The sequence below is a fragment of the Dufourea novaeangliae genome, unplaced genomic scaffold (genome assembly GCF_001272555.1).
Source record: "Dufourea novaeangliae isolate 0120121106 unplaced genomic scaffold, ASM127255v1 scaffold54, whole genome shotgun sequence".
Lineage (NCBI taxonomy): Eukaryota > Metazoa > Arthropoda > Insecta > Hymenoptera > Halictidae > Dufourea > Dufourea novaeangliae.
The window spans coordinates 1,082,256-1,101,178 of NW_015373944.1; the positions used below are offsets into that span (position 1 = coordinate 1,082,256).

Consider the following 18,923-nt stretch of genomic DNA (forward strand, 5'->3'; position numbering starts at 1 on the left):
CCATCAACTTCGATACCTTTTTACACTAATCTCTCTATGGTTGTTATTTCATTACATAAATCTACTCTCTCACATTTCTAGATTTTTCCTACTCAAGGTCACATGACGGTCACACTATTATAGTTCACTGAATTAGTTTCAATATCAACTATTCCGCTACGCTGATAAAAACATATCGTTCCACTAAAAAAAAACTTCGATGATCGTGAAATTACGAAAACTCTGACCTTGAGAAAAATTGTTGGTATCCTCAAAACTAAATGAGATATCGAATGTGTTCACGTCAGGTGGGACACCCTGTATGTATACGGTTAATTCTGAACGGTAGTGTATGTCCACGACTAAAACCAATTTTTCCCGGATTATTTTCCAGGCCACACGCAGTCCGCGGAGACGGCTGCGATAATTCCATCGCTGGAGGAGGGGGATCCCAGTCGTTGATCATCGGCGGCTCCTTTGAACGGTGGACACCGCTTTAATAACCAGTCAACCACGCGAAGTATTTCATTAGAGCCGGAGATCCACGGCGGAAGGGAGGGGGGATGGGGGAGAAGGGATGAGTTTCTCAGCGTCGCCCGATGGGAATCTGCGTGGAGAGAGGGAGAGGAGTTTGGATTCCCTTTGACGTTTATCCCTTGTCTACGCGGATGAGATAGAGGACCTCTCTCCGTCGTCCTGGCCGCGGAAGGAAGAGGGGGCCCGGGAAAAGGCGACGCTTCAGGCCATCGGGGAAAGTTTAATAAGTATCCGGCAGCAACAAGTTCTTGCACATGTTTCTTGCGCCGTTGCATCGGACTCCCAGCCTGGAGGTACTTGTCCCTGATTCCTGGACTCGAAGGAACGATCTGCGACAGAGAAGGTACCTTTCGGTGGAGGAACTTCATCCATTAAGAAGCATGTTCCTTTTTTTTGTGAAGAGACACACATCTGGAGGATACTGTGGATGTTATTTTTAGAATAGGAGAAGACTGATCCAAGGATGCAGCTGAGAAGATATATCTCGTTTGCCTCGTGTATGGACCTTCAGAATCTGAGGGTTAAGAGGATAGTGCGCGTTGGTTCGATGGATTACCGGTAGCTCAATGGACTTTTTAACGTCGGCGTATCGAGAATACTCGATCGTGATGCCTGGAAAATCAATCTGCGAATGCATCGCGTGGGAGCGTATCCTTGAATTCGTCTCTCGCGTACCGTTCTCTCCACTCGTCTCGAAGTGGAATTCATTTCCAGACCGGGAGCATCCGCAAAGACGGGGCCGGGGTGCCAGCTACGTGTCTCCGGGAACGCATGGTCCGTAGAGGCAGTGAGATCTAGTCAGGAAAGTGGCGTAGAAATTGTTTGTTCGTGGGAAGATCGGCTATACTGGCGTAGAAAATGGTGTTCGTGCTTTCGACTATTCGAAGAATCTTTCGGTAGTTAATCGAACGTGTCTAGCACTAAACCTACCTTCAAGAAGGTAGGAATTAGACCGACAAGACCGGTAATTTGACTGGTTGTGGTAGGTTTAGTGTTTAAAGAAATTCCGATATCATTGCGAAGATCAGTCATTTCACGCTCTTTATTCCACGAGCAACGAAGAGCCAGTGGAGTGTCGCGCTTATAATACATCGATTCGATAACGTGGTTCAGAAACACAGTGCACGATTCCAGCAAGTTGGCGTTGTTGGACTACTCCTAGGAAAGGGGTTGCCCACGCGAGGGTTGTTGGAACAGTAAGAAGGAAGAGGGACGATCAGCAGAGAGAGGAGGCCAGGAAGAAAAAGGAAAATTGAGAGATTAAAGAGACAGTGTAACAGGGGAGGGGGGAGTCGGTTGGAGGGTGGAAGTGAAAGGGGGTGGGAGTGAGGGATAAAGAGGGAACGAGGGATTCATGAGGGGCAGAGAAGAAGGGAACAACGGACTGCAACGTGAACGAGGAAGTTGAAGAGGCGGGAGGGGGGGTGTGTGGAAGGAGAGGAGGACAAGCACGGAAGTTTCTGTCTGTCCGAAGTGGATGGGGGCGGTGAAAATGTTCGGAGTGTTGCTGGCATGTGTCTGGCTGGTTGCCGGCTCCCCGTTACATCCGTGGCCGCTAATACCGCACAAAGGTAAGTGGCCTGTCTGCTCGTGATCTTCTTTTTTATTTCTCATTTTTCATGATGCTCGATACACGATGGTGATTATTGCAACGGGTTTAAACTCGATCGGGTACGACCGATGGACTGTGGGACAAATAGCGTACCTGGAGAAATGTCTGGAAGTAGTTCACATCGAAATCTTTCTTTTGCTTTTTATTAATGCATATACTGTCTATGGTGATTATTATAGCAAGACATAATATGTAGAAATAAATGATAACATATACATGTACTTGAATATACATGTAGGAAAAGATTTAATATCTTATTTTATAATAGTATAATGTAATAGATTGGAACATTTTATTTTTTACTCATTTATTCATTAAGTGATGAATGGTTACATATTGAGTCTTGTTTTCATAATGTTAATATGTTTTACTGTAGATTCATAGTTTCCCAATCTTTTTTGTATATCTATTATTAATCTATATCTATTATTAAAGTTTTCAAGGGTAGTTCTGCATGTAATCTTTGAATACTATCATATAATATCTTTATTCCCAAAATTGATGAAGTTCTGAACTCATCGAATTAAAGGGTTTTGTCCACCTAGATACGCTACTTGTCCCACTATGCGATAAACACACTCGATGTCGAAACGTACAGGTGTCGTCGTACGAGAAATAATTCCCAGGAATAAATCGCGTAATTGAGCTGAAACTCTCTGGTTCCAAGTATTACATGTCGTTCATTCCTCGGACTTGAACCTTTAATGTACAAGACCTTAATTAAAATTCCAGAGAATCTCCGTCGGTTCATTAATATCTTTCGTTCCCGGCACGAAACTTCGCGAAATTTATTTCCTATTTCAGCACGAAGAAAAGACGAGAGAGAAATTATGAATCGAAGAACTTCAAGCTTTCACGGGAAATCGCAATCGCAGAACGATCCTATGGTAGATTTTCCCGCACACCGAGCCGATAAACGTGGAACTTCTCCAATTCCATCGTCGTATTTTCAAGATCAGAAATCGTTTATCTGCTCATGATTTCTCACCTTCTCTTTCCCGTCTTTTTGTTCCGCGAAGGGCGGGGGGTGGGGGGAGGGGTGGGGGCAGAAGAAGCGTCTTCGTTCCCGTTTCCATATCAGAGAAGATCGTACGTACGTTCGCCCCTGGTGATGCGGTTTAATGGAAAGCTCCCGGAAGTTTGTTGCAACTTTTTCCCCGGGCAGTCCTTCTCCTTTTTTCTCTCTCTCTCATCGAAATTACAGGAGCTCCAACGAGAGGTCTGCGCGCTCCCCCCTCCCTCTTTTCGCGTGCCTCGTCCGCCTGATGGCAGACTGTAGTTTTACGGCCGATGCGAGGGACCGTAATTTAAAATACTCCGCGATAAAAGAGACGAACGATAACGGCTTAACAACGAGGGGCGGAAAAAAGTTATTCCATTTCTGCGACGTTGGTAATCCCGACGTGGAGAAGTTGCTCGCCACGTTTTCTTTTTTTTTTTTCTTTCTGGAGCGGAATCTTCGGACTGCGTTTCATCTCGCGTACGTGAATTACGCGGATATAGAGATCTGTGAACCGCAGCTCTCGCAGAGGTAGAAAAAAATTTCTCTTCCTTCTTTAAACTTGCCACGGTATATTATTCGTCAGCGTTCTCCCAGTATTATAGGTTTGCCTTTGGTCAGCCGTTTGCGTTTAAGTTAGCGGTTTTTATTCATATTTCAACTGAAAATGTGAAGTATTCTTCGTTTCTGTTCTGTTGGATCAATTTTAGTATCTGGGTTGCAAGGAGAAATATTTTAAGTAGTACAGATCGGGCATTAGTCAAACGGTATTGTTATAGGTGGATCGATAGTACCGTTGCGAATGAAAAAAAGGTCTTGACTTATCTTCTAATGAATTTTTAACTACTCTTGTGATTGAGAAGTTGACGTTATAAGTACTACAGACCAGTCTATAGTCTGTCGTTACTGTCATAGATATAAAACTGTCTTAAAATTTTCAATCCTTATGTAGTGTGATTGAAATAAGAGCGAATCATTTATTTTTTTAAGGAACATAATCTATCCTTTTCTGATTATCATTATTTCTCAACGCGATTTCAGACATGGTATACCTTGATTTACATATCGTGGGTGAAAAGGATCCACAGCAGCTTACACAATATAAAACAAATTATTGCATTCATAAATCAGCACCATTATAAAAATACAGATAATATTAGTATGAAAACTTACTAACCACATTCTTTACACATATAAATTGTATGTTTTTTGCATATCAAATTGTTACACTTGACACAAGCTCTATCACATTTTCTGTCTTTTCTGGATGGACACATAAAGCAACGTTTTTCGTCAAAATTTTGGTCGGTATATCTTCTTTTTCTGGTACAACGACGAATTTTCTAATATCTTCCACAACACTTTTTGTAAATTAATATTTCTCAATCTCCCTTCTATATTATATTGTATTTTTTTTATTGACACACCTTGTATATGAATTCACAAAGAAGGAAAACAAAGCCACACACAATTATTTCGTTACACATGAAAGAAATCCAAGAATTCAAATGGGCATAAAATACCTCTAAGGTTAACTACAATACATAAGAATTGAAAAATTTACGGTGGTTTTATAGTCATGCCACGTATCTGTATTTCTTCATAACGAATTCTAAATTGTCTCCGTTTCTATCCTATTGGTTTAACAATATCGTCCGCGGTTAGTCGCTATTTTTTTTTTTAACGAGAACAAGCCTTCCTCTTGGAGCCCCGACGGATGAAAATGAAGACACGAACCGACGGTAAATCGAGCGGTACCGAGTGGAAATGTACGCTCGATTTCGCAAACGCGCCGGCTCGCGCTATTACGCGGCTTTGCTCCGACGTAATCGTGCCGCCATTTCGGAAATTAGTCCATCAGGAATCAACGTCGCGCGAGACCAACCGAGACGTGTCGACATTGTTGTCGTTTCTACCGTGCCCGAGGAGAAAAAAATTGTCCTCCCACTCGTGGACAGTCCAGGTCGTTTCCCGTTCTCCCTCTCTTTTTCCTCCCAGCGTGTCAGAAAGCTCGGGCCAGGTAATACCTCGAGGATTAATTGGCCTCGCGATGGAGCTTTTCGAGCGTTCGTCTGGAGGATTAGACTGATAAATATAGTCCTCTCGCGTTGAACGAGCTTCAATCTTCGCAGCCCCGGAGCTTTTACGATCCTATAGACGAGAATAAATTCCGCGCTGTATACCGGGTTCGTGTGTTCATGAAAATTTTTGACATTCGCTTTGTTATTAACACGTTAAGTGAAACGATTACCTGTATTTTCGGGTCGAGTTTATCGATTCAGGGGGCATAGAACTATTAGACATGCAAAATTGGTGATTCCTTTTGTGATGGATTGTTTTGATACAAAGTACAATAAATCCTCGATAAGTGCTCGAAGGTTCCTCGGTACTGAATATTAAATATTTAATAAATTAGTGGCCATATGCGGCTGAAACAAATATCATTATCTTCAGACTTCCAAGTTTGACGTTATAGAAGATATAATTCTATACTTTCAAGTAAAATTTCAAGTGAAAATATTAATCCGTTGAAAAGTTCACGACGTACAGAGCGTCTAAAAATACGTTCAGTGCTATAACTGCCGTAAGAATTCGAATTTTCTCGTGGCACTTTTTTTTTGTAAATGTTCACAAAGAAGGAGGCTTTTAGAATCAATAATAAAGGAAAAAACGGTTTTTTGAAGCTTCAATAGTTCTGTACCCCTTTAAGACCAGGCTGAAATGTGTTCCAGATTATGTTCGAGTGTTCCCTTATTTCGTGGATCTCGTTTAACCGAAATTAACGTCGATTTTTAATTAGCCTCCCGTCGATTCCGTCGGCACCAGTCACTTGATTTCCACCGACGAAATAAATATCGTGTCGATCGCGGTAAATATATAGACCTCCCCCCAATTCCCACGATTCTTGCGCGGGTCGTTACGCCTGGGAAAAGAAAAATTTAATATCGGTCCTGCTCTCGCGCGTCATGGTGTTGCTTTCGCATTACGCGAAAAACGCTGGCCCAATTTGGGCGGCTAACGGAACAATTTCATTATGCCTAGAGAGAGTAATATGTCCTCCTGGTTCTAATTCGGACAAGGCTGCCTCACGAAAGAGCAACTCATGCGACAATATGGCGGCGAAGACAAAGGGTGAAATTGAGCTTTCTGTTTCTGTCAACGTGCCATGGTATCTCAGCCACCTGTATGGATCTGATGTACCATTCTTGTGTATTGTACTTTGACAGGAGTTAGCTTCCATCGTAGTCACACGAATATGTAATCGAGAATTATTGAGTAGACGCATACACAGGGTGAGTCAACAAGAATTACAGTAAATTCTGGATATTAGATATTTTATAAACTAATGGCCACATGTGGCTGCAAAAATATTATTGGCTCCAGAATTCCAAGCTCTATCACTGCACTAAACCTCATTAAAAAGTTAGCGTTACACCTGGGCACCTTTCCTTTTTAGTACTGAGGAACTTTCGAACACTCATCGAGGATGTACTGTACTGTCTAAAATAATTCGTTACCTATCGGTTGTATAAAAAAACGCGTTAATTATGTAGCATTTTATAGGACACGTTGGATGGATACAATTTGATTTTTTTATATCTTATTATTTTGCGATACCATGGTGATCCGGATTGTTTTTCAAGGTCAATGCATATTTCTTTTAACAGCACTATGATATAAGTCATTGATTTTGTCCTTCCATCAGTAACAACGTGCTTTTCAAAAAAAGGTGCATGGACATTAAAAAAACTCAGTCAACTTGATATTTAAAAAAAAATAACATAAAAATATCAAATTGTATCCAAGTGAAGCGTACCTTAAAATGCTATTTAAAACGTTTTCTGAAATAAGCAATAGGTAACGAGTTTATTGAGATATTATTTCTTATCGACTCACCTTGTATATTCGAAAAGATCGCGCGCAGCATGAATGTTCCATTGTAACGCAATATTCGCTTTCATTTAATTGTGCATTCCTCGGAAATCACAGAATACCATATTCTTCATGCTCGGTACCAGAGAAACCTTGATAACAATAAAAAATGCAATTCACATTAGTTTAGTCTTGCACGAACATTCAAAATTTCACTCATCATCTGCACCCGTCTTTCGTTGAATTCCCACGAATCTACGCTCACCCGATGGAAAGATTAAAAAATTCCTCAGAAATGTCATACTCCTGTACAAGACTTTTTCACAAAGGCCAGCGACATGCTTTCGTCCTTTAAATAGAACTAAGAAAAAAGAAAACGTTCTACAACCGTCCAACAGACACCTCTCCCATAGCATTTCGCCGTACCGGTAGCACTTTTAATTTAACGCGATTTAGCAAAGACGTCGTTAATTAGATATCCGAGCTACAGTTTAGGAGGCTGGAGGGCGAGACATAAGGGATGAACACCCTTGCCCCGAGAATAATCCTGGATCAGCGCGTTATGGCTTTCGTGCAACGGGAAAGCAAGTTGCACGATTTCAACCTGTTGGTAATCTTACGAACAAAGCTCACTCTTATTTCAAGGTATTAAATACAATTTCGTAAAAGAGGGGGTAAGGTAGAAGTCCAGTTCCGTAAGAGGTTTAACATCCGAACCTGCGAGAAATCCTGTTAACGAGACATATCATAACGAGCTTGCTGGGTGCCAATTACCGGCGGCATAACGAGATCGGAAGTGGCCTTCTGACAATTATTAACCCCGTTACCCTCGTGTCAGCACCCTAGGGGACGCCTTCCCCCTACTACCCCTTCCTAAGGGTTCTCCAGACGTTTCGGTTTAGCCCCAGGGAGCAGCGTGTCCCTTAGACGTCACCTTCGTCGTGTCACACGGGGCTGGCTGATTAAATTAAATCACGTTCATAGCGGGGACGCGCATCCAGCTACGGTGGCGTCCTTTAATCGAATCCGGCGACGTTAATACGTTGGGCGAAACTTCGTAACGAATTAAGAAACTGGGTCCAACTCTCCCTTTCCCCATTGCCGTGTTAGGCTGTGTTGGCACCGCGTCCACGCGATATAGTTGCTTCAATGGCTGGTAATCGAGACCAATTGGGTTAGTATCGATTTACTTGTGACGGCTATCAACGTCTTGATTGTTATCCGGACGTCACACCCGCTGGCTGCTGGTGTTCGGTTTGAGCAGGTGGGAGGGCTTTTCAGTGGGATGAATGGGAGGAAGATTGATTGATATATTTGATTGTATTGAAAGTTCGTTTGAATTTTAATTATTGTTTGAACTTTTCCGTTCGAACCAATATAATCCGTAGCTTATATCATGGTAAATAGTGGATGTTTATTGCATTTCTGGAATCCGTTTAGTTGGAAAATGCAATGAGATAAAGATTTCAATAAAGTCTAGAATTATTGGCCATAGTTGAAAAATTGTTTTAGCTGGTTCGTCTGCAGCATGTTATTCCAGATATTTGATCTTTGAAACGAGGATATTCATTCCGGTCGCCTCGTCTACGCAACAAACTCGACCCTCCACTCGCGTTTATCCTCCCCTCGCGTGCATACGTCAACGTAGCAGAAAGAGTGAGCTCGTGGTCGGGCCCCCGGGTGTAATAAAGGCAAAAATATGCCAACACGTACGAGCGCGAGGAACGCGAGACGACCGACCAAGGATTTCAAGAATAAAATGCACCGTCGTCAGGCGACCGGAGAGCGTCAGACGTGATATCTGTTCGCGAATGGGGATGAAACTTTAAGTTCTGCTAAGTCACATTACTTTTTTTTTTTTTCATTTTCCTCTTCTTTTTCTAATGACAATTCTATGTGCAACGGTATTTCTTTAATGATATATCGATATCATTCAACGAGAGATGCGTATTTTCCTCGAGAAGAGTATTAGAGTAAATCATCGATGAGTGCTCGACGGCTCTTCGACACTGACAAGGAGAGGTTCCCAGGTGTAACGCCGACTTTTTAATGAGTTTTAGGACAGTGATGGATCTTAGAATTCTGAAGCCAATGATATTTGTTTCAACCGCATATGGACATTAATTTATGAAATATTTAATGTTCAGTACTGAGGAGCCTTCGGACACTTATCGCGGTTTTACTGTATTATTCTGAAGGAAGTCCATTCTTAAAGTCACGAAGAACCTTCCGATGATTCCTGGGAATTTCAACTGCTCGTTACCTTCCACCGGAAGTATATTCGAGGAACTGTTTGAGGATGGAAAACGGGGGGATTTCGATTCGAAGCTCGTTAATACACTTTTGAAATCGTCTTCGAACGTGCACGGATCGTGGGATCCATCCCGATGGGCCGCGCTGTTTTTCCTGACGCGATGAATGGGATCTTGCGCCGATGAAAAAGCATGGAATATCCGGTTGGGAAGTATATATGTATATATGTATATATAAGTCAGAGCGATTGGCGATATTCATCCCTCGTGAGCTATGCACTCGTCCAACAGGGTGATAAATAATTTATTTGAACGGTCTACCGCGTCCTATGCAAAAATACGTCACTCAGGAATCGAAGTTGAAGAACTGAACACTTGGGGAACAGTGAGGGCATCCGGTTATCAGTCACTTTTTTCTTTAAATATTATTAAATCAAGCTTCTATTGTTACAAGAAGTTGTTGATTTTTCGGTAATTTAACTTTTTCGATTCTATGCAGCGAACCTGGTTAGAATACTTCATTAATCACGTGGATAATACAGAAATTAAAAAATAGTAAGAAATCCGGTTTTTACTATTTGTGTCCACCTGTACACTAGTTCTGGCCAAGTTTTGTTCTACTTTTGGCCACTTTGAAGATTTCGTATTACAAATAAGGAGGAGTATAAATAATAAAAACAATTTAAAACTATAACATTTCTATACATTTAAATCTATAATATTATATAGTTCAAAAACATGAAGTTTAAAATAATCCTAAATAGGTAGCCGAAGCCGGTAGTGGTTACAACTGGTAAATCTACCGTAACGTAATTAAAATATTTCTCTGAGAAAGAATGTAACTAAAGAATAAACTCTGAGTTTCACTCGACTACGATCGAATTTAAGATGTATCGTTTTCTTGAATCAAAATAACTGGGCAATTGTGCACAAAATTGAATTTCTTTCTCACATTACAAAATCGTCCACTCATTTCTGCATTTCGTCGTGAAGGTAGACAGCGTGATCGTCGGGGGGGACACGCATCCTCGCGAGTCTTTTGCCGCTGAAATACTTCTTGCGGGGTCGCGGCTGCAAACAGGGAAATTAGAGGGGACCACCAGGCGCAACATTAATCGCGCTCGGTCTTTTCCGGTGGGCTGATGGCTCTTCGGTGCTTGCAGCTGCTACCACGCGATAAGGGGATTTCACAATATCGAGTTACGAGCGTGTGCAGAGTCGTTACATCGGGGTCGAGTGCCCTTCGAGGGCCCTTTATTCCGCATGAGTACTGCCAGGAGCAGAAGCAGCAGCCACCTTTCGAGACGTTCCTTCCCCTCTTCTGTTTCCGCGCTCGACCCCTACCTTCTGATCCCGTTCTTCGAAAAACCGAGGGCCCTCCACACCGAGAACCGGTTTCACAATAACGCTGCCCGTTTTTGTTTCTTTCTCGGATCCGTGGCTCTCGAGGGATGCCGTGGGCAAGCGGAGAATCGTTCGACGGCAACGATACCCCGTCGACGCGATCTTTATTAACATCACTGTTCTTACACATCGAGACGATTTTTGCTGTTTAACTTTCAATGTGTATATGCGTTACTTACAATCACGGTATTATCAATTTTCTCGGATATCAGGTGTACTAATAAGTAATCCATTGTTCTTTGTCTTTATTAACCCCTTTGACTGATTTTTCACACATTGGGACCATTGGTACTATTTAGCTTTCAAAGTTTTTGTATGTGTTACCTGCACGCTTGGCATCACCAATTTTCTAGAATATTAGGTGTACCAATAAGTGATCCATTGTTTTTTGCAAAATTCAATATTTATTTTCGAGGAAACCGGAAGCCTATAACGTTTCAGTGGTACTTGTCAAAAAGGTGTTTTAAATTTAAACTGTGTTACCAGTTTATTGAACAGAAGTGGTGGATTATTTATTGGTACATATAATAGTATAATATCAACCGATAGACAGAAGACGATAATATCGATAGAAGTGGCCACTTGTAGCAAGTAGAATTACCGAGCAATGGATCAGACATAAATATCAATTTACTGTTTTGTGAAGGGACTCTGCCTGTTTCAACAAATGGAATGTCTTATTATACAAATCTTCTTCAATGTCTTACTGCTTCCTTTCTCCATCGATGGTTTCATTGTGTCTCTATTGTACTCAAAATGGTGCTTAACAATTTTACTTTGATTCCTCCTCAATGAATGAACAGTCTACTTGGTTGCGTTTACAGACGCTTTGTAACACCAGACAGTTCTATTCAGGAGCTTGGTGCAGGAAGTATAGCGTACAGTAATTCACCGTTTATTTGTGGGGCTAGCCTTTAACTATCTGTCCTCTATGTAGCCAGATTTAACCACCGCCTGAACCGTGCTCTCCCAATTCTCACGGTCTTTCGAATAGGGTCACATTGTTCTGAATCAATTAACAATAAACTACACAGTTTGCAAATTTTTGTCTCTCCATAAACATTCGATCGTATACACAGAATCTCTTGAATTCTCATAAATGAAATTTTATTCAATTCACTTTGAGAGAGATCACGTATTAAAATATCAATTATTCAATTGATAACGATGTTACTTTTGCAAAAAATGTACGACCCTGTTATTTTATTTCATAAGTTAAAATTACGTAGCCATACGGCAACAGTGGAGAAACGAAAGGGTTAATTTCTTATTCCCGGCCCCGAAGTATCCATAACTTCTGAATCGCCCACGATGCTTTTAACACCGCCTACCACAGTCTCGTTCTCTCCATCGCGGTTCCTATCACCCCTTTCCGCGGCTCGATCTTCTCGTTCAACCGAGAAACGATTCGATAACGCACACCGGCGGCCCGTTCAGATAAGGCGGGCAAGTACGTATCCGTGCATCGCCCCCGGGATAAGTGCTCGCACGAACACTTCCCCTCAACCGGTATGAATATGCAATTTTATATTCCACGTCCTCTCCCGTCGTTCCTGTTACCTTGAGCCCTCCACTTCGTCGTGGCTTTGCAACTTTTCCCTCTGTGGTGTGTGCCATCAAGCGTTCGCGACAACGCCATCGCGTTAACCAACACCCCCGTTATCTTCAGCTCGTATAATCCGCTGCCCGGCATCGGAGAGCCACCTTGATTTTTCGCATGAATTACTGAGCGACCAACCCCGACTGGTCCCTCTCATTTAGCAACACCTCGAATTTCAAAGCGTTGGAGGTCGCAACGCGCGGTTCTCTGTGTCCTCTCTCACGGTGGCCTCGGATATACAAGGCGTTTAAATCCGATCTTGCTTTCCGCGGCAATCGCGTCTGACTAATGAGTCGGTTATATCACTTCGTGCGACACGTCGGTCTGGTTATAGACGGTCTGATATCGTTTCGAACAGTGTCTGGTGAAATGTATTACGAGGTCAACTTGTCTCTGGTATTTTTTTTGTAGAGATGGCTGACCAATGATTAGCTTATACTACTTAACATTGAAATTTGTTCTGATTAAACAGGGTCTCACACGGTTTTATAATATGTTCATTGTGTATAGGGTCGTTCCACGCGAAGTCGGACACTTTTTGGAGTAAAATTTGGGATTTTGTTGAAAGTTGGATATGTTATAATAGACTTCAGTTGTATATAAACGTATCTGGAAGGATATTTGAAAATTCTGAAATGTCTCTACTGTAATCACCCAGAAAGGTCGAATTTGTAAACATAGACATTGTATACATACAGGGTGAGTCAATCAGAATTACTATCAAAAACAACCTATTGAGTGTATCGGAAAATGTTTCAATGAATTATGTAACATTTTGCGTCTCTTAAAATGCTATAAATTCCAATAAAACGTATCTTTATACAATCAGTAGGTGACAAGTTTTTTACTTGCAGTTCTTATTGACTCGCTCTGTATATGTGCATCACCGTGAACGAAACTTGGGAACGTTGAACGATTGGCTGCGCAATCCCGTGGAGTGCATTAGCCGACATATAAAAATACGCAATTTTACGAATGATTGCGGTATTCGGCCGCGTGTCGTTCATTGTGTGCGCGTCGCGCGCCGTTTGACTTGCACTCGTGAACGTGTTCTCTTGTTACGCGAGGCAGACACTCTGGAAGAGACCCTGCTTGGTATACGTTGGTAATATTCATCCGAGGTGGTTCACCAGTACGATATTCATTCGAGTTTCCCATAAAAATCTACGGCTCCAAGTAACGCGTTTATTTCCTATATTTCATTTCCCAGTGAAACGAAACGGATATTTGAGTATCTAAAAAAAAAAATTCAGGGAAAAATCTTGCAATATTCGAGAAAGATCATCGAAATAAAAGTTGTGAGGGAACGAAAATAGAACCTGCTACTAGGTTGTAATTGATGGATGGTATAACGAGCTCCCTAGGATTGATCACGGATGAATCCAGAATATTCGGAGCATATTCGATGGAAATGAAACATTTGACCCCTGTTTCCATTTTTTTTCAGTTTGTATGCTCCTGCATATTACACTCGCTTCGTGTTTCTTTTTTGCCTCTCTGTTCTAATACCAATCTATTCCAATCTCGAGCGTATAACTGTCGTCCAATTAATTTCTGGGGTTTTCGAAATGCAGTCCGGTTGCAATTGGGCGAATTCACTCTGGGGATGAAAAATGAGTATTAAATGGATTCTATTTTCGTTAGCGTAATTGGGACCGCGTAACCGAACTGGATTCTTTGTTAGTTAATGGTTGTCATGTTAAACAAATATAGGTCCATTTTTGATTGGTCGTTGTCATTATCAAAGATCGGTGAATTTTGAACGGAATTGAAATTGTTCCTGTTAATTTGCAGAAGTACTCTGTTGTGAAGTATTTCAAGACAGAGAATATACCTTGAAATTATGCCTCGGTTTAATCTCACCGCCGAACATTGGCAGATCTTCTAAGTAATTTCACAAAGCAGTACACTCGCGGAGAAAAGAAATTGCGGGGGGAGGGGAAACCTTTGCGAAAATCAGCGTGACTGACTGCTAGCAGAATAGAACGGTAAAAGCCTCGTTGAAGCTGTTCCAACTCGAAGGCAAAAGAGATTGCGGATTATCGTGACAGATCTTGATGCTCTCGGGGATCAAGGATGCTGTAGGTAACTGCTTCAGGTATCCAGAGACAATTCCGGCTGTTTTGCATAAAGCTGAAGAAATGGTCGTAAGGAAATATGGAGGCGGTCTTGGCGAGCTTAAAGCCCCGTTGAGTACGGGATCGATAACGAGATACTCGATTAAATTTATTTAATGAATAGAGGATATATCATCTTTTCTGTAAAATATTGCCTATCTATCGATATGGCAAGATGGTATCGTGAATCACGTAAATAAGAAACGACTTTGTTACTTTTTAAATGCTGATATGCTGGATTCACCAATAAATAAACACGTACCAGTGAATGAACATTATTCATGAAAACGAATAAATCAAGTTATTAAAATAAGCAAATGATTAAATATTGCTTTTTTTTTCATTTCTAGTTCATATTCAAACAATTTTCCCGCCACCGGTTAAAAATGTTCATTTACTTATTGTTAATATTGTTCATTCACTGGTGATGGCTGTATTTTTTTCTTTCTTATTTGTTTAATTATATTTTTCCAAATTGTTATGTGTCAAATATTTATTCATATTATTATCATTGAAAATTTAACTTTAATAGTTACAAAATCTCTTAAGTGTTCATTCACTGGTGCGTTTAACCTAGAATGATTATCGTATTATGGCGATAATACATCGAGTTTTTAAGAGTAGCACGTGTGACTTTTCGTGGAACTGTACTACTTGATTTAATCCGTACTCAGTTTCACACACCTATACTACTTGGAGACATAAGCGTATAAAGTTCGGTTTAATTTAAGAGAAAACTTTCCTCGCCGTGACAGCGTCATATAGATGTCACCCTAGTCTCTTGGAAAATAGCGAAATGAAATTTCGGATATTTACAACGTATTACGCGATGGAAATATTTGCACGGTATTTTGAATGTACAAAGGAAAAGTTACGGAAGCCGAAAGCAACAGAATGCTTCCTTGCGTGGTTACGATGGTTTGATAATCGTCGAAGTACGTCGGTGAAGTTCACAATGTCACAAGGCTAAAAACGCATGGGCGGTAAATACTGTATAGAGTTTTTACGAGTTCAACGAGAGGATCGCCTCGAAAACGTCGATATGAAATCGGCGAGAACGGCCCCGTTAGTATAACAGAAAACGGTTCGTTAATTTGAGAATATCACGGTGTGTTTCGTTTGGAAATTCTGTTGGAAATATTCTGTTCGTTCGACCGAGAAGTTTAATTCAATGAATATATTTTACCGTTCCTTATAATCATCCGTTCAGTGAATATCCGTATTGAAAATTGCCGATAGTAGATAATAAACTTCACATAAATTAGCGGGACAATACTGTGCGACTTTCGATTCGAAAATAACAGATACGTGTAACTTCTCATTTGTTCCCTTTTCGTTGTTAATTAACCCATTTGTTTAATTTGAAAGATAAAATTAAAAAAAAAACTCACACATTACACAAAATTTTCGTTTTATTAAAATTAATTACAATTCTCCCAGAAAGTGTACAAACTCTTAATACTTTATTGATTTGAGCAATCTAGACTAATTGTTTTGTACAGTGCGATGGGCGTAAATATACGCTTCTGTGAGAGTGACCAATAAAATTGCGCGTATATCCAGGATGTCCCATTTAAATCGACCCACTCGTGTATCTCCGAGACCGTTGACGGTATTGAAACATGTTTCAGACAAAAGTTAAATGGTATCGGGAGCCGCAATTTCTGATGAGAGTAACTTTTTTTCATGTGGACGCGTAGAGGTCATAAGTAGTAACAGTTTCGGAGACATTCGAGTGGGTCTATTTAAATGGGACACCCAGTATCCGCTGATGATGCAAACGGGTTCTAATAAAGTTTTCCTATTATTACGATGTCCATATTCAATATATCGTATACAACTGTAAATCTCGTTTACAATCACTAAGTAGATTATACCAGTCACCGACCAGACACAGAAAATCCTTATCGCTTCGAAACTTCGTTTCAATCTCATTGTTGTCCAATCCAGTTCTTTTTCGAAAGTCAGTAATGCGTAAGACATCCAGGAAAGTCCATTAAAGCGGATCGATGCAAGCTGCAAGCGCAATAAAGATACGATCGAAAGAAGCTCGACGGTTTTCTGGCCGGCCCGATCCGATTTGATCGTCGCAAGGTAGAAAGGGTGCGGGGGGTTGGCGGTCCAGCGAGAATTTGCAATTACGTTTCCCTAATTCCTCCCGACGCGCGGACATAGCCCGGACGCCAACCGTTTCGCTTTTATCGCATGGTCGGGCCCGCTTATTTATCGATAGCTCGTAAAAGAGCGGCCGGCAAACGGCTCATAAACGAGCCTCCAATAAAACTGGCGAGCACTCGCCGTCCTTTTCGTCCCTCGAACCTCCCTTCCCCCACCCCTTATTTTCCAGCGAGGCGCACCCCTCGAAGCGGATCGTTAGTCGGAAATTTCGAAGTCCCAACCGTCGTAAATTTCGACCATGAATTTTTACGAGTCGACCCATACTCGTCACGTACGAACGGGCGTTGATCGCGGGAACCCTCAGTCTTTTGCCCTTGTACACGGTGATTTTTCTATAATTCAATGACAACTGTGTGGAAACGATGTGCAAACTTTACGCTTTCTCTTGTCTTGAGAGGGCAGGTTTGAAGAGTTCTCTTTTGTTGCGCAGGTTCTGGGGGTGGGTGTGAAACAGACTGTGAGGATGGAATGGATGTTACATTTTCAGCTAACTATCCGGTAAAAGTATACTTTTCTTTGTATTATCGTCGGGGCACAGTGGAACGAATAGGCATTCTAGGTGGAAATTAATCTTGTTGATCAACAGATGTCTCCTATGATTTCTCTGCACTCACAAGAGAAGGATTCCAACAATCTGACTTCGATTTTAATTGGGTTGTGTAAGAAGATAGTATACAAATTCCTAATGATATATGTGAAATGTTAGGTGTAGACACTCGATAATTTTAAAGATGTAGACAATCAGAGTTACGTACCTTTAACGTGTACAAGTAAAGGTTCCATGAGAGTTGGATAAGAAGTTCCTCATGAGCGTTTCTGCTTCATCCCCACCACTAGAGGGTCGTGGAACCCGCAAAGCGCATAATTTATTGCCCCCCCCTCCTAAAAATTTTATAATATATGATATATTAAATAATATTATAGTGCTGGTATTATAAGAAAGCAGTTCTTTCAAAGATAAATGTTTAGAAGTTTAGCAGTTGTTATGTTTACTTCTTGGGATAATTCATCAGTCAATGCATTCGTTTTAGGGTTAACAGGACATCCAAAACTGGCTGAATAAGGATTTAATAAAAAAAAATTTTTTTTCTAGTTACAATATCCTCTTTAACAGTCATATAAACCAAATAAAATGATCTACAATTTTTTCCGACTCGTTCCACTGTTTGCTGTTTGGCTCCTCGGACGATACATTACTTACGTTTGGTTGGTCCTATTAATGCTTCTCGATATGAACGTTAGGGATACTAAAGTCAACGTGTTTCAATTTGAACGGTACCGCGGATTAAAGAGGAATCGCAATGCAAAATCACAAACAGCATAGTGCTCGTTGCAACAATTAAATACACTCGCGTGCCGTCGAACGCTAATTGAAATTTGTACATTGTTATCGGTTTCTCGCGTGGTTTAGTCGTTAACCAAAGGCAGCGTGCGAACGCACGTGTTTGATGGGCCGCAGGAATCGGACACTCGCCTCCTGCAAATTCATTGGTGCATTATTTTATTACGCGGTCGGTAATGCCGGGAAAATTCCGGCAGATTGATGGTGCCCCCGTATTGCTGTCAAACGTAAAATATACCGAATCCCGGCCAGCCCAGGTGCTCGTCATACATATATATCAACGTGATTTCCGGTTCACCATTTTTCACTTATCGACGAGCAAAATGAGTCTGGCCTGGGTCGATATCGGTCGAAGAATTTTAAAAATCAACGAATAGGCACGGCCAAGACACGTATATCAGTTTCATATCGAAAGTACACGAATTTTCTCGAAATAGTCTAGCTGAACGTGACACAGATCACGGACAGATTACTCGGCTATGTGATCCATATTTGTGTAACGGGATATTTGTTATACGTTGCGGCAAGTTTTCAAAAGAGAAAACTCGTATCTGCTTGGTCGCTGCAAGTGATATGAGTCAATGACGGATCAGTCGCGGTAGAATTTTTCCCATTGAACCGTGCTCGGTCAATGCAGAAAACGGGGTAACAATGCCTGTAGATTGTATTCATCTATCAAGTACAAGACCTGGGCGAAGAACCTGAATGAGTAACTTAGTACAGGGTACAAGAAAATTCTCTGATAATTCATGGACCATTTCGTCTGGTACCTTCACTAGGCACTGCAGTTACAATCATTTGTAAACCTTCATTCATACTCACGTGTGTCTAGATTATTATTTCATTTACGTTATTATTGGAGATTGTGCCTCGATGGTATTCATTACAATTCTACAAATAAATTCTACCTGCAGGTAGTATAAGTCAATCGTATATCAGAAGCTGTCCAATTCTGTCGATTATCCTGTATCAAATTCTATAGAATCTATTTATAAACAAAATCTATAGTCAAAGAATCATAAATGAACG

The 18,923-nt window shown here is 41.1% G+C and overlaps 1 protein-coding gene across 1 annotated transcript in view; it reads left to right on the forward strand.

Annotated features, from left to right (window-relative positions):
* Positions 1–1,993: 1,993 nt before the first annotated feature.
* Positions 1,994–18,923, forward strand: part of LOC107185984 (disintegrin and metalloproteinase domain-containing protein 10-like) — a 178,742-nt gene continuing 161,812 nt past the window's right edge. Inside the window, exon 1 of the mRNA XM_015573768.1 lies at positions 1,994–2,087. Coding sequence (XP_015429254.1) covers positions 1,994–2,087 — 94 coding nt within the window. The remainder of the gene's footprint in view (positions 2,088–18,923) is intronic.